General features: G+C 36.0%; 1 protein-coding gene across 2 annotated transcripts; it reads left to right on the top strand.

Moving 5' to 3' along the window:
• The first annotated feature begins 7,476 nt into the window (after positions 1-7,476).
• On the top strand, positions 7,477-14,100 carry LOC132040756 (uncharacterized). 2 transcript variants are annotated; one of them, XM_059431432.1, is made up of 3 exons: positions 7,477-7,685; positions 11,762-11,896; positions 13,715-14,100. In XM_059431432.1, exons 1-3 carry the CDS (start codon positions 7,545-7,547, stop codon positions 13,754-13,756), a joined length of 318 nt encoding a protein of 105 aa, XP_059287415.1. In that variant the 5' UTR covers positions 7,477-7,544; the 3' UTR covers positions 13,757-14,100. The 2 variants fall into 2 exon arrangements, 1 of the variants encoding a protein (XP_059287415.1); XR_009410763.1 differs by lacking the exon at positions 7,477-7,685 and adding an exon at positions 11,288-11,418.
• Positions 14,101-14,965: the final 865 nt, after the last annotated feature.

The following is a 14,965-nucleotide window of genomic DNA, read 5'->3' as shown; positions in this document are numbered from 1 at the left end:
TGCACCTTGCACTGTCGGTAGAGACAACCGTAAAGCCAAGCCACTTGCTGCACACAAGTACAGCTGTTAGTTGGCCCATGCTTTAGGTTAAAGTGAATCAGTGGTGTCTATCCATCCCACATGCTCCTACTATATATACAACATGATGGCAACATATTGAGTAGACTTGAAAACTTAATCAAAATCGAGCAAATCTTTGTCGTCACAAATTCTCAAGTTCTCTCAAGAACAAGTTACTTGCAAAACTGAAGAACCCAATCCAGACGCAGATTTAGTCTAAGTTCTTTATGTTGTTGTAAGTCTTTATTCGTTTGTGCTTAAACTGTAAACCTACTCTTCTTGTTTAAAAGCTGGTTATAGGTGTCTTAAATTCTCAAAGTGTGATTGTTGGAGGTGTGTTTCCACAAGCTTTTGAGTGGTAAACTAGGCTAGAGTTAGTCTAGGTGTATTAGTGGTCCTTGGCTAGATTTAGTCAAATGGAGGTGCTTGCAATCGAAGCACTGTAAGTGAGGAGGGACTACAGGGGTTAGTTCCTAGGTTGCATAAGCGTTATTATAAGGGTAAGGGATTATGGGAGTTAATTCCTAGCTTACGATAGAGTTGTAAGCTGAAGTTGCTTGTGTAGTGGAGTTGAAATCCTACTGGGGTAGGTCGTGATTTTTGATCCCTTGAGCAAGGAGTTTTCCACGTTAACATAGTGCCTTCTTTATTTACTGCATTGCATAAGGGAACTGGTACTCAACCAGGTCCCTCATATACTGTTTGGTGAGCGCACAGCCTACAACAGTTAGTTAGTTGGTTAACCTCCTCTCTCATTGGATGTTGAAGGGTAATCCGTGTGTGTATATATATGAGTGTGTATCATCTCATTTTTAAGCTTAATAACAAGATTTACATTGATTAAATAATACTCTCTCTTCTTCCTCAACTATTTCTTCTTCCTCTTTCTCCTACTTTCTTCATTTCTTGCTTCTTTCTAATTTATTGATTGAACCCACACATGGAGTTCTAAATCATTTCATGGTATCAGAGCATTGGAATAAGTGATTTAATGTTCGAAGCAATTTTCTGGGAAACTCTGGTTCAATTCTGCTAAAACTAGAAATCGAAAAGTAATTAACAATTATGGTAATATTCAAGTCAAGAACAAGTAAATTTCAAAGAGTTCACGATGAGTACTACTAGAGATACATCTGATTCTGTCGGTGTTAATAGAGTAATTGGTTCGATACCAACAAACACAACAAATTCAACTGGTGCACAAACTACAAATTCAACTAGTGCACAGGTTGATAACAACACAACAACACAAACACTTGGACAAAATTATCCTTTCTTTTTGAGTTCCTCCGATGTAAGTGGAATTTCTCTGATTTCCTTTCAATTAGTTGGGTCTGAGAATTACTCAGTATGGTATAGATCTATGCGATTAGCCTGTTAGGAAGGAACAAGTTTGGTCTAGTGGATGGAACTTTTAAAAAAGAAAGGTTTAAAGAAGAATTTTGGGAACAATGGAAGAGGGTAAATGATATTGTGCTATCTTGGTTGGTGATTTCAATTACGAGTAGTTTGTTAAGTGATGTTGTGTATGCTTCAAATGCATGGTCTGTGTGGGAAGAATTAAAAGAAAGATTTGACAAGATTAATGGTTCAAGAACATACAATCTACATAGGGAGATTGCTACTTTTACCGAAGGAACTAGTTCAGTATCCACATACTTTACCAAACTTAAAGGTTTCTGGAATGAGTTTGAGGCTCTTGTTCCATCACCTAGATGTAATTGTGAAAAACCCAAAAATTTCTTGGTCTATCTCCAAAGAAAAAATTGTATCAATTTCTTATGGGGTTTAATGAAACTTATCAACAGGCTAGAAGCCAAATCTTGCTTATGTCTCCCTTACCATCAGTAAACTAGGCTTATGCAATGATCATTAATGATGAAGGACAAAAAGCTAGTTCTAGTGGTGCATCTGGTTTATTAGGTGCTGGACCCTCTAGTTATCAAGGTACAGGGTCATCAAATCAAGTTGGAGTCATGCATCCTAATCTTATGATACTATAACACTGTATGTGAGAAATGGTGCAAACACTGCAGGAAATCAAAGGTTCAAGAAGGATTATAATTTGCAATATGACTTCTGCAAACTGAAGGGCCATACTAAAGAGAATTGCTACAAGTTAGTTGGATACCGTCCAAATTTCAAGAAAAGGAGGTTTGAACAAGTTTATGGTTCAGGAAATGGCAGTTCTGCTCACAATGCTTCTGCCTATAATGCTCTAATGATAGAAAATCCTGTCCAAACTTAGACTGCAACTCAAGGAGGAGAAAACTTCATCACCACAAATGTAACTGGTTTGTATCAGAATATGGAGAAGGGTAAAATGTGACAAGTGTCCAACATGAATTAGCCTGGAGTCTGTTTGTTCACTCAAGATCAACACAATCAGATCCTGTAGATGTTGAACAAAAGCAATGCTTTCTCAGCAAGTGTAAATGCAGTAAAAGCTACAGGATTATATAATCTAGCAGGTAAATCAAAGGGTAAGAACATAGTTTCAAGTATAAACAGTGCATTCTTACTTGTTGAAACCAAAGGTGAGTGGATTGTAGACACTGGTGCTACAAATCATATAGTGTCAAAACCAAAAATGTTAGATAAGTAAACTATTACAAAGAGTGTAGTACCTAAACCAGTTCATCTACCAATTGGAGACATTGAATTAGTTACTCATGTAGGTTCAAGTACTACTTCATCTAGAAGCACTCTGGAAAATGTCTACTTGTTGCCATAGTTTAAATACAATTTGTTGTCTGTGTCAAAAGCAACAAGGGAACTAAAATGTGCAGCCTTATTCTATCCTAATTTTTTCATATTTCAGGATCTCTCAAGTGGGAAGGTGAAGGAGATTGGTAGACATGAGGAAGGACTTTACCTACTTGATCAAACAAATGCATCTAAAACAGCTCTAGTTGCTAGTACTACTCCAGAACATAGTTCAATAAGTGTCAATCTATGGCATATGAGGTTTGGACATCTGTCCACTTCTGTATTGAGGAAATTCCTGCCTAATTCAGTAGAAAATATAGCTGATGTAGTAGACAAATGCTCTATATGTCCTAGTGCTAAATAGACTAGGTTTCCATTTCCTACTAGTAGCATTAAAAGTTCTGATTGTTTTGACATTGTACACATGGATATTTGGGGTCCTTATAAAATTCCTATTGTTGATGGCTTCAAGTACTTTTTGACAATACTTGATGACTATACTAGAATTACTTGGATTTACTTGTTAAGACTTAAGTCTGATGTGTGTCTGCTTCTGCAAAACTTTCTATCCGATGTGAAAACACAGTTTGGCAAACTGATTAAAATCTACAAAACTGATAATAGTCTTTGAATTTGTTAATGATGTATGCAACACCTTGTTTAAAAATGTTGGGATTATACATCAAAGAACTTGTTCATATTCCCCTCAGCAAAATGGTGCAGCTGAGAGGAAACATAGGCATATCTTAGAGATTACAAGGGCACAAAGGTTTCCGGCCAATATCCCTATAAAATTTTGGGGTCACTGTGTAGTGACTGCCGTATACATTATCAATAGGTTACCTTCTTCTGTGGTTGGTATGTCACCATATGAAAGATTACATAAAAGAAAACCATCTCTAAGTTATCTAAGGGTGTTTGGATGCCTATGCTATGCAAAAATAGTTCAACAAACTGACAAGTTACAGTTTAGAACAAGAACCGCTGTATTTGTGGGATACCCAGAAGTGCAAAACGGCTACATCTTATATGATCTCACTAGTCAATCCTTTTTTGTCAATAAAGATGTGGTGTTTAAGAATCTAAATTTCCATTAAAAAAAAACATTGATAGTCCACCTATATTTACACCATCAGATATCTTTACTGATCAGACTGAGAATGCAGTTGTTACTAACAATCTTGAGAATGCAGTTGTTTCTAACAATCTTGAGAATGCAGGTCTTCTTAAGCATATCTCCTTAGAACTAAGTGCAGGTGGATCACCAGTTGAGGATATTACAACGCATTGCATACAACAATAAGTACAAGCACAACAAGTACTGTCACGACCCAACCGGAGGGCCATGACAGGCACCCGGAGCTAACCTACCAAGCACCTCTCATGATAATCTCATAATCATATCTAGGTGAGCCATATGGCTAACTCATAATTACCATGCACCAATGACACAAATTCCATCGGACGAAGGCAGCTTTATATAAACATCATTAACAATGCCTATATATACACAAGTTGATAGGGCTATCAAAATGATATATAAAATACGAACCGACAAGGCTGAGGAATGTCTAGCTATGCATATCTATCTATGAGCCTCTACGAAGAGTATATAAAATCATAAAGACGGGTCAGGACCCCGCCATGGCCATATATGTACACAAAAAGAATAATACCAACTATTGCGACTCACAGGATCAAATGGCGCACCTCTATGTAATCAACGTATTGAAGCGACTAAAGGTCTACGTCTCTTGTCTACTGCGGGCATGAACACGGCGTCACAAACAAAAGGACGACAGTACGAACAATATACTGAGTATGTAAGGCATGAATAGTAACATGATAAAAGCATGAAGAATAACATAAGATAAATGAATCATTTATACCTCTTCAGACGTTCATCATGCTTACTCAACCTTGATCTAAAGAAAACATTCCATACATATACATATAGATATACATATAATGATACCATACCTGACCATGTAGGTTCGGTGTCATCCATACCCGGCCATAACAAGGCTCGGTGTTGTCCGTACCCAACTGCAGTGGTTTGCGCGCAATAGGTTTCATACCCGGCCATGTAAGCTCGGTGTCACAAAATAGCTACATACATATATGACATACATGAGTATCCAAAGGAAACATTACAACTCTATCAGGTGACATAAAGTCAGTAAACCCTCGATTCCTATTATGGAATCACCACCACCATCATGATCATTATCATCATCACTATGGAGAGCTTTTATCCATAATACCTTAAGAATCTTGAAAGTCATAAACTTCTAGTATTTCAAGGTATAAGACATTATGGATATCAAAGATGGGTTCACAATAAGGAAATCATGCCTTTAGAAAGAAAGGGTTATCCTTACATACCTTTACGTCTTCTTAATTATTTAACGTTCTCCTCCAAAGGCTGCAAAATCTACATTCAAGAGGATTCACACTAAGGTTAAGTCGTGAAAACACTTCTAAGTTCAAACTAGTGCAATTCACGAACTAACGAAATTTGGACAGCATTTCCCCTATTTTATCAACTTCCACAAAATTACAAATCAACTCCCAAACAATAATAATAACGTTTAAAATACCATATTTAGGAAGTTACATTCAATTCAATCTCAAATTTATCCAAAATCCCTTTTTCAAGTTCATCTCATAGTCATCTTCTTCACTTCAATACTTTATAACTTCTCCACTTTAATTCTTTTCCTTTCCAAGGATCACTAAACCTTTACATCAACTCCATCATGTAAATGATAGGAAGCACATGACTTATTTTAGAGGAACTTCACCTTCCTCAACTTCTTTCAAGACCAAGTTCATCACAACTTTGAAGAGAAGCAAGAACCATCACCTCCCATGGATTAGCTTTGGGTTTTTGATATTGATCTTCTCTATTGATGATCTAGAAAGGTTTAGAACATTGGGGAACCTTCAATAACTCTCAAGAACCTTTTTTTAATGTGGGGAAATAAGTATGGAAAGTTAATGTGAAAAATGGGGTCCTTTGGGGTTTAAAAAGGTGTCCAATTCGCCCCATCGCTCCGTGTTGCGGTGAGTATGCGGCCGCATACTCCCTCCACAACATGGGGGTGGTGTTGGTTAGAAATATCACCTAAAATGGGGAGTTGGTGGCCAATATGCGGCCCAACATACTAAGTATGCGGCCGCATATTGCTTCTTTTTCCCTGGTTTCGCGAAAATGCGTTCTTTTCGACTCGTTTGACCTCCAATCCTTATGGAACCTTCTTGGCACTTGTATAAAAATTCATTAACCATATGAGGGGCCCAATATCTCCCCCTAAAGGCTTTTCTAAACAATTTATAACTCAAATGATGCGAAATCTTCCCAAAACATGACTCAAATTCCAATTCCTTTGACGAGCTTACTTCCACCAATTCATATGACTCCAAAACCTTAACGTATGCACTTAAAGTAATCAAATACCCTCCTTAACCTTATAAGGACCTCATATCCACTTTAGGCCTGTGTTAGTCTACTTATAATGCGAACGACACGAAATTTCCAAGATGTAACAAGTACCAAATGCAGATCAAGTCCTATCTCAGCGTGCACATAGACAAACCAGAGTTGTTGTACCAATAAGGACTTCAAAAAGAGGCAAACAACCTCCTATGTGGATGAAGGATTTTGTATCCTTATCCACCCTCAAACAGGGCACTCCTTATGCTATCTCAAATTATGTATCTTTTGATAATATGTCACTTAATTATCAAAACTACTTAACTGCTTTCTATGCCATTTCGAAACCAAAAACCTATAAGTAAGCTACAAAAGATCCCAAATGGGTGGAAGCCATGCAAGTTGAGATTGATGCTTTTCAAAACAACAACACCTGGGAGATTGTCAGCTTTTCAGAAGGAAAACAACCTATTGCATGCAAATGGATATACAAGATAAAATACAAAGCATCGAAAAAAATAAAGAGGTTTAAGCAAGATTAGTTACAAAAGGATACAACCAATAGGAAGGAATTGATTACTAAGAGACTTTCTCACCTGTAGGTAAGATGGTAACTGTGAGAACAGTACTTTCTATTATAGCATCTAGACAGGGGTATATTCATCAGATGGATGTGTATAATGCATTCCTTCAAGGGGATTTGCATGATGAAATATATATGGAATTACCATAGGGATTTGTGAGTCAGGGCGAGTCTAAACCAATATGCAGACTTATTAAATCACTCTATGGACTGAAATAGGCTCCTAGAGAGTGGAATGCAAAAATAAAAGAAGCCTTGGTGAGGTTGAAGTTCATACAAAGTTAGCATGACCACTACTAAAAAAATAGGGAATAGCGACTGAATTTAGCAACAAACTATTTTCCGTTGCCAAATAGCGACGGATCAACTACGGAATTATGATACCATCACAAAACAAGAAAATAAAAGAAGAGATATATAGTATAGCTACGGATTAGTGACGGAAACTACAATCTGTCGCTAAGTCTAGTGCTAAACTTTGGCGCTTACGTTTCAGCTACGGAATTGACGACAAAAGTTTTGTCGTCGAATTATTTAAAAGTAATGACGGATTTAGTGATGTATAATCCATCGCTAATCACAACTAAATTATGAAAATATTTTAATAATACTTCCTACGGAAAATATTCGTCGCTAATAGTTTTAAAAAGAATTTAAAGATATTTTTGTTAGGTCACAGGTCACTCCTTTTAACATTTAACCCAGCTTTATTTTCTTTCACAGTAAGCCCGCCTTTGTATCTCTTTCTTTTACGCAATGGTGAATCTAGGGTTTCATCTTGCATCTCCCCTCTATACTGCGTTGACTAAGGCCTCAATTATCGTTTTTTCCATTGTATCTTGGAGCAAAGCAAGGAATAGTTTTATTTTTTGGGACTCTCATAAGTTCACAAGCATGGTAATTTCTCCAGTTTCATATCCCAGCTTAACACATGTAAGTAGCTTTTTTTCTTCTAACCCATATCTAATTTTGGTATCCCTTTCTAGATTATGAATATTTTCTTTGTGTTAGATTCAGTTTTTGATTAGTTAGGGTTTCTAAATATCTCATTTCAAACTTTTACGTATTATATTGTGCATTATATTAAGAGTGATGTCTTGGTGGTTATCAATTTTTGTGGGAAGTTTGAATAGCAAATTATGTGTCAAGAAAATTTGTCCTGCTGAATTGGGATCTCTTATGTAGATTGGAAATGTCACGACCCAATCAGAGGGCCATGATGGGAGCCCAGAGCTAGCCTACAAAGCACCACAAAACATACATACATCTCATCATATAATCATACCTGAGTGGGCCATCTTGCTAACTCATAAATATCGTCAGCGATAAGGGACACCAACCCAAAAGATATACAACAAAATAAGGACCGAGAAGGTCATAGAACATCTAACTGTGCATATCTGTCTACGAGCCTCTACTGGAGTACATAACATAATAAGGATGGGACAGGACCCCATCATGTCCATACATATAGACACACACACACACACACACACACACACACACATAAAAAGAACAATACCAGCTGAACTGTAGCTCCAGAATGAATGGAGCGCTCCTGTAATATCGCTGATGAAGCAGCCTAGGGGTCTGGTCCATCTCCTTGTCTACCTGCGGGCATGAACGCAGCGTCCGCAACAAAAGGGGACGTCAGTACGAATGATGTACTGAGTATGTAAGGCATGAGTAATAACATAATGAAAATATGAAGATAACATAATATAAAAGAGATCAACCTGTGCCTCTGAATGCCTTTTTAAGGCGGATGTCATGCATACTTAGCTTTTAAAAAAAAGCTTTTTCATACATACATATATATAGTATCCTGCCCGGCCATTTAGGCTCGGTGTTATATATATAGTATCCTGCCCGGCCATTAAGGCTCGGTGTTATATATATAGTATCATGCCCAGCTATTAAGGCTCGGTGTTATATTTATAGTATCCTGCCCAGCCATTAAGGCTCGGTGTATATAGTATCCTGCCCGGCCATTAAGCCTCGGTGTTATCGTTATCATCCCGCGTCCGAGGTAACATCATAAATTGCCCACTGTAGTGGTGTTCACATCTACGTGCTTGCCCGGCCGACTATAGCATGGCGCGGTCTGGGAAAATGCTTACATATATATAAAGCATGCATGAGAGCCCAAATAAAAGTTATAAATCTATAGGACTGACTTAAGATCGGTAAACCTCCGATTATCATTATGGAACTATCATCACGAACATATCTCACCTTGAAAGAACAAAATCATAAGATGAGATCAACATCAATGAATATAATCAATAATCATGAACAAGCTCAATACTATCACAAGAACATCAAGAACTATAAGCTTTGGTATCTTTAGAAATGGAATCATCATCATCATTATCATCATAGGGAACTTTTATCAACAATACCATAGGAACCTTGAGAATTATGAGTTTCTAGCAATTTTGAGAAATAGGACATTATGGATATCATGTATGGGTTTACAGTAAGGGAATCATGCCTTTAGAAAGAAAGGGTTAGCCTTAACATACCTTGTCGTCTCCTTAACTACTTAGCGCTTATCCTCCCGAATTTGCAAATCTACGTTCAAGATAATTTGCACCAAGGTTAATTTGGTGAAATGCTTATGAGGTCAAACCAAGCTATTAAGTAAGTTAACGAAATTTGGGCACCATTTCCCCTTACTTTACAATCACCTCAACATATACAACAACCCACAATAACAATAGCAAGTTTACAAAAGTCCTTAAATACTCCTTTCACTTCCCATACAAAGAATATACACCAAACAATCCAAAGTATACCAATATATAATAACAATATACATTTGCGTTCTTCCAAATTAAGGAGCATAATCTCATAAACATAAAAAACATTAGATATTATTCATATACATGGAAATTGGGCTCAACAACACAGCCATAACATGCTCAAAACAGTCCATGAACTCAATAACTACAACACAACCCTTTATGACATTTTCTTCATAACTATTTTCAATTTTAGAACTTGCTAAACCTTCAATTCAACTTAACATAAGAGACAAGACGAAAAACATACCTTATACTTGAAGAACTTCAACCCACACAACTTTCTTCAAGACCAAACTCACCAAAACATCACGTAGAACCAAGAACAATCGCTTTTCACGAACTAGTTTAGCGTAATCTTGTTGAATTCTTGATCTAATGGGCTATAAGTGCTTAGGGGATGTGTTTGGAGGTTTCTAGAACTCATGAGAGTGTAGAATGATGAAAAAATGGGGTTGATGGGGGGTATTTATACCCCTTGAAAGTCGGTGGAACCGACTCCAAATTTGGCCTTCGCAGTCGCGAAGAGCCTCTGCCAGCCAATTTTGAAACGTTCATACCTTTCTACTCCAATGTGATATCGACAAATGGTTTGTTACATTGGAAAACTAGACTCAGTGAACTTCAATTTACATAGGTTATGTATTCCGTAACTCCTCATATTGTAGAAGATATACCTCTCTAAAGTTGACCCAAAATTTCTGTCCAAAATTCTGCCAAATTTTGGACAAACTTATTTTCTTCGATTTGCTTGATCCCGGAACCTTTAGATACTTGCTTAACACTTGTTAAGAGTATTCTTTAACCTTGTAAGGGTTCCATGACCTCTCCGAGCTTACGTTAGTTTACTTACAACGCAAACGACGCGAAAATTTTTGAGGTGTAACAGGAAAGTAATAGTTGGAGTGACTAGCTCTTTGCTTGTGTCTGGTGGTTCCATAATGAAGTAAAAAAATTGTTATCTTAGAAAAGACTAACTTTGTGATGCTTAAAATGTACATGATTACTGTTTCTTGTCAGTTGAAATGGTTGAATTTTTCCAATTGATTAAGGGCCCTAAAATATGGATTTTTAGCTCCACCTATGATTGGTCAATGTGACTTGTAAATTTTTTGTTGTCGGTTATAGAATACTCAAAAGGTGTCTTAACTGGGAAAGATATGGCTGAGCCTCAACTTTAATGATTTTAAATTCTATGTACTCTATGGTTTTGAAATCCAAAGAGAACGATAGTATTATCTCCTTCAACTCTGAAGATCTGATTTACTTCACACTACTTGTTCGGGTCAATATTGAAGTTTCAAGCATATGGATTTTCCTTTCTTGAGGTCTGCTATAGGTGAACAAGTTGCTCAGTATGAATTTGTCCCTAAATTCTCAATGTCTAATATTGTGACTATTTTTAATTTTTGTGTTTGAAGTAGATCTACAACTATTACTTTACGTGAATTTACATTTGTTGTATAGGTCTATTTCTGTGCGTGTTTGCCAAATATGCAATTTTATAATCTTTTGAATATTTTGCTACTACTTCATAGAGTCGTATTATCTATCATCTATGGAAGCTAATGGATTACTGCAATTTGGATACTGTTGTCCAAAGATGACATCACTTAATGTAAATTTATTTCTGTTGTATAGTTTATTTCTGTGGTGTTTGCCAAATGTGCAATTTTATAATCTTTTGAATGTTTGGCTAGCACTTCATACAGTCATATTCTCTATCATCTCTGGAAGCTAAAGGAATCTGAAATAAAAGGTGTGACGGATTACTGAAATGTGGATGTTGCTGTGGGATCTTCCTAGAGTTTGAAAACACCCCTTAGGTAATTCAGATGTGTTATATTGTTACTGAGATTTAATTAATCATTTATACTTCTTGAATTCATGTTGTGGTCCCCTGGTGTCATGAGGTCATAGATGTGTCTTGAATGTCTTTGATTAGTGCACATACTTTCATTATTAATTTTTTATTGCTGCAAGCCTTTGCTAATAAACACTCTAATCATTCTGTTTGTTTTAACACTAAACAGGGAAAATAAAAAATCTAGAGTGTGATTGGATGTATGATTGGTTTGATGTTCTAGGGAGTATTTAAGTGCAGCACATTTACATCCCCCTCCCCCCTTTCTAACTCTCTTTGTAAATTTTCTGGACTTCGTCTTGCAGGTTGCATCTTTGAAAGATGATCATGGGCTGGCCCAGTCGGAACTTAACTTTCCTTGTCTGAAGATGAAGGAATGCAATTCTCAAATCTCGAGCATTCTCAAGGAGGAGCGCGGAAACAGAGTAAAATTTATCATGGTGTGTTATTCTTCTACGTGATGTCGTTTATAACGTTGCTGATGTTTGCTCATTTTCCTGTTTTGGTATATATTTTTATTTTAAAAAGCATACAGCAAAAGAAGCTAATAAGATAGACAAGATGACTCTCAAAACATGTCTTCACATCCATGTCGTCTACAGTTTGAGATAATTTATCTATATGTATCACACTATAAATTCGTAGTCCCTCTATCCCATTTATATCTTGCTTATTGTCCTTTAATGATGAGAAATATCCTTAAACCAACTGTTTTGGTGTGTATGTTGTTTGTTGTTCTCCGTTCTAATTTTCTTTTGGCTTCTGTCGGCTTAAAACTTTCAATTTACCAGTTGCTAGGTCTTTTTAAATGATAAGGATTTAGAAAATGGGGAATGTGGTAGTTTTATTAATTTGCCCTTTAGAAATGAATGCGCTAATATAGTCTTGAAGCCGAAGATGTCTTCCTTTGAAATATTATTTTTTTGAGTTTCCTTTTGTACTGAATAATTGCCTCACTACAATAGAGGAAAATTTTCAATCAATGTGGTTTGATTTAAAATTTTAAATTCGATGGTAGAATCTATCAATGAATATGATATCATTTCCTATAGGGTGTTGGTGTTTAACGAGGTTGTAAATAATTAGTTAACGGTTTATCGGTGCGGGGGCATATTACTCAATTTTCTTATTTGGTAAACCGTTAACCCATTAAGAATGATTATATTTACAGTTTTACCCCTAAGTTTATAAAAGCCAATGTAGCAGAAACAATAGTTAACCCGTTTAGCTCCATACTCAAAAGTAGTATGGAGCTTTGACTTGATGTAGTAGAAATAGTAGTTAATAGGATATGCATTTTGTTTTTACAGTATTCTTGGTGTGAATTTAAGGGCGAATTAGAAGGACTAAGATTTTTAGGTACAGTTAAATTAACATGGGTAAATAGAAAAAGAGCAGAAAACAAACAATATTATGTTGTACCAAGAATTTATCAATCATATGTTTTTTGGCATTGCAAAGTATCGTTTACTTCCTGTAGTTTCTTAACAATTTTTACTGTGGTTTTGTCTTCGCTTTTCTCTCTTGCCTTCGGTGTAGTATGGAGGACCAATTATGTCTATAAGCTTACAATTTGTCCTAAGTTTATTTCTGGATTTGTACTTATGGTAAATGGATTAATTACTTTTGTTTTATATTTTCCTTCCCTTTAATTTGCATATAACAAGTTCAAGTGGGTGAATTAGTTATGCCAAGAAATTAGCCTATACACCACCCGGTAACTGTCCTATAATTGCTAACCCGATACTAAACCAACTGATAAGCCGAACCGTTGGCTAGTGGATTAGTGCATTTAAAAGCCGATAACCGATAAGCCAAACCATTAAGCCTAATTATCTGCCTGATAAGCAGGCCTAGTTAATCAACCAGCTAAAAACCAAGTAACAAATGTAGCATTATTTTTGTCTGATTGAGTTGATAATTTTTTTTTATAGAAGTCGTCACCTAAGTAGCTTAGAAACATTGAGAATCTAGAGCACAATTGTATGTATGACAGGTTAGATGTCCTTAATTTATGTTGCTATATATTGAGTAACTTTACTTTGGTACAATGTATACTAGCGAATTTCATCAATTTCTATGTCTTTGCGAATCTTGCCTATAAATTTATTTCACTGCTGGAGATATACAAAATCCACAGAACTTAGTTACTTTCAGTTTTCTTTTCGCTTGTCATAAGATGGATGTATCATTTCAGATTATAGATCTCTTTTTGTTTCCTATGAAGCTAATCTATTACTAACTTTCCTTTGTGTTAGGTGCTAGCAAACCATGCAAGGATTTACAGGCAAGTCCCTTGAAGACTCTGATCCAAGAATGCGACACTAGTATTGGGAAAAATTGTAACTTAGGCTTGCTGAATTACAGACTTACTGCGCTACCTAGAAGAGGATTTTTCTCCTACATTCTTCTAAGTGTTTGGTTCTCAAGGAGTATACTAGTTGTGATCAAAATTCAATTTGGTTTTCCACATTGAAATGTTAATTTGCTAGTTTGATAAGAATTGATTAATTCTTGGTGTAGTATTTTAGCTGGACCTGGTAACTCTCCAGCTCTTCATTAGTTAGGCTTTTCAATTTTGACTTTATTTTGTTGTGGATATTCGATTTGACTATATAATTATTATATTCATTGACCTTGTAAATATTAGTTTTTATGAATTTCAATTATTTTTAAGTGTATCTAATAATTTTCGTGAAATATGCTTGAATAGGGTGTATTTAAAATATTAAACAAAAATATTTTACAAATGTCGCGACGGATTAGCAACAAAAAAATTTGACACCAAAAGCAGGCTTAATTGGCACTTATAATAATTTGTGACGGATAGCAACAGAATGTTTCGTCGCAAAGTAAGTTGAACGACGAAATTTGTTACAAACGTAGCGACAAAAATGATGAAAATAGCAATGGATTTTTCCGTCGCTAAACTTAGCGACGGATCAATCCGTCGCTAACCTTGCAACGGATTTGATTTTTTCGTCGCTGAGAGGTTAGCAATGAGCAAAATAGTAACAGCCACAATCCGTCGCTAATCTGTCGCTAAATTGATTTAACTACGGAAATATGCTATTTAGCAATGGATTTCGTCCGTCGTTGATCGCTGTTTTTATTTTTATTTTTTTTATTTGTAGTGGACCACTCTTTGTTTGTAAGAAGAACTGATAAAGGGACTGTCATCATCTTAGTATATGTAGATGATATGTTGATAACTGGGGATAGCTTAAAGCTGATTGAAGAAACCAAAAAGGAACCGCAGCAAGCATTCAAGATGAAGGACCAAGGAGAGTTAAAATACTTTCTAGGAATAGAGTTTGCTAGATCCAAAGGAGGCATTTTAATGCATTAGACAGCTACTAAGCCAATGAGTACTCCAATTGACATCAATGTGAAGTTGACAACAAAAGAGTATGATGACCATTTGAAGACTAACAGTAAAGAGTGTATGAATCAGTTGAAGATTGATAATGCAGATCCACTATTATCAGATGTGAGTTCATACCAAAGAC

This window comes from Lycium ferocissimum, chromosome 12 (genome assembly GCF_029784015.1).
Source record: "Lycium ferocissimum isolate CSIRO_LF1 chromosome 12, AGI_CSIRO_Lferr_CH_V1, whole genome shotgun sequence".
In the NCBI taxonomy this organism is placed as follows: domain Eukaryota; kingdom Viridiplantae; phylum Streptophyta; class Magnoliopsida; order Solanales; family Solanaceae; genus Lycium; species Lycium ferocissimum.
Note: the sequence above shows the minus strand (reverse complement) of the source record. Positions and strands in the feature narration are given on the sequence as shown.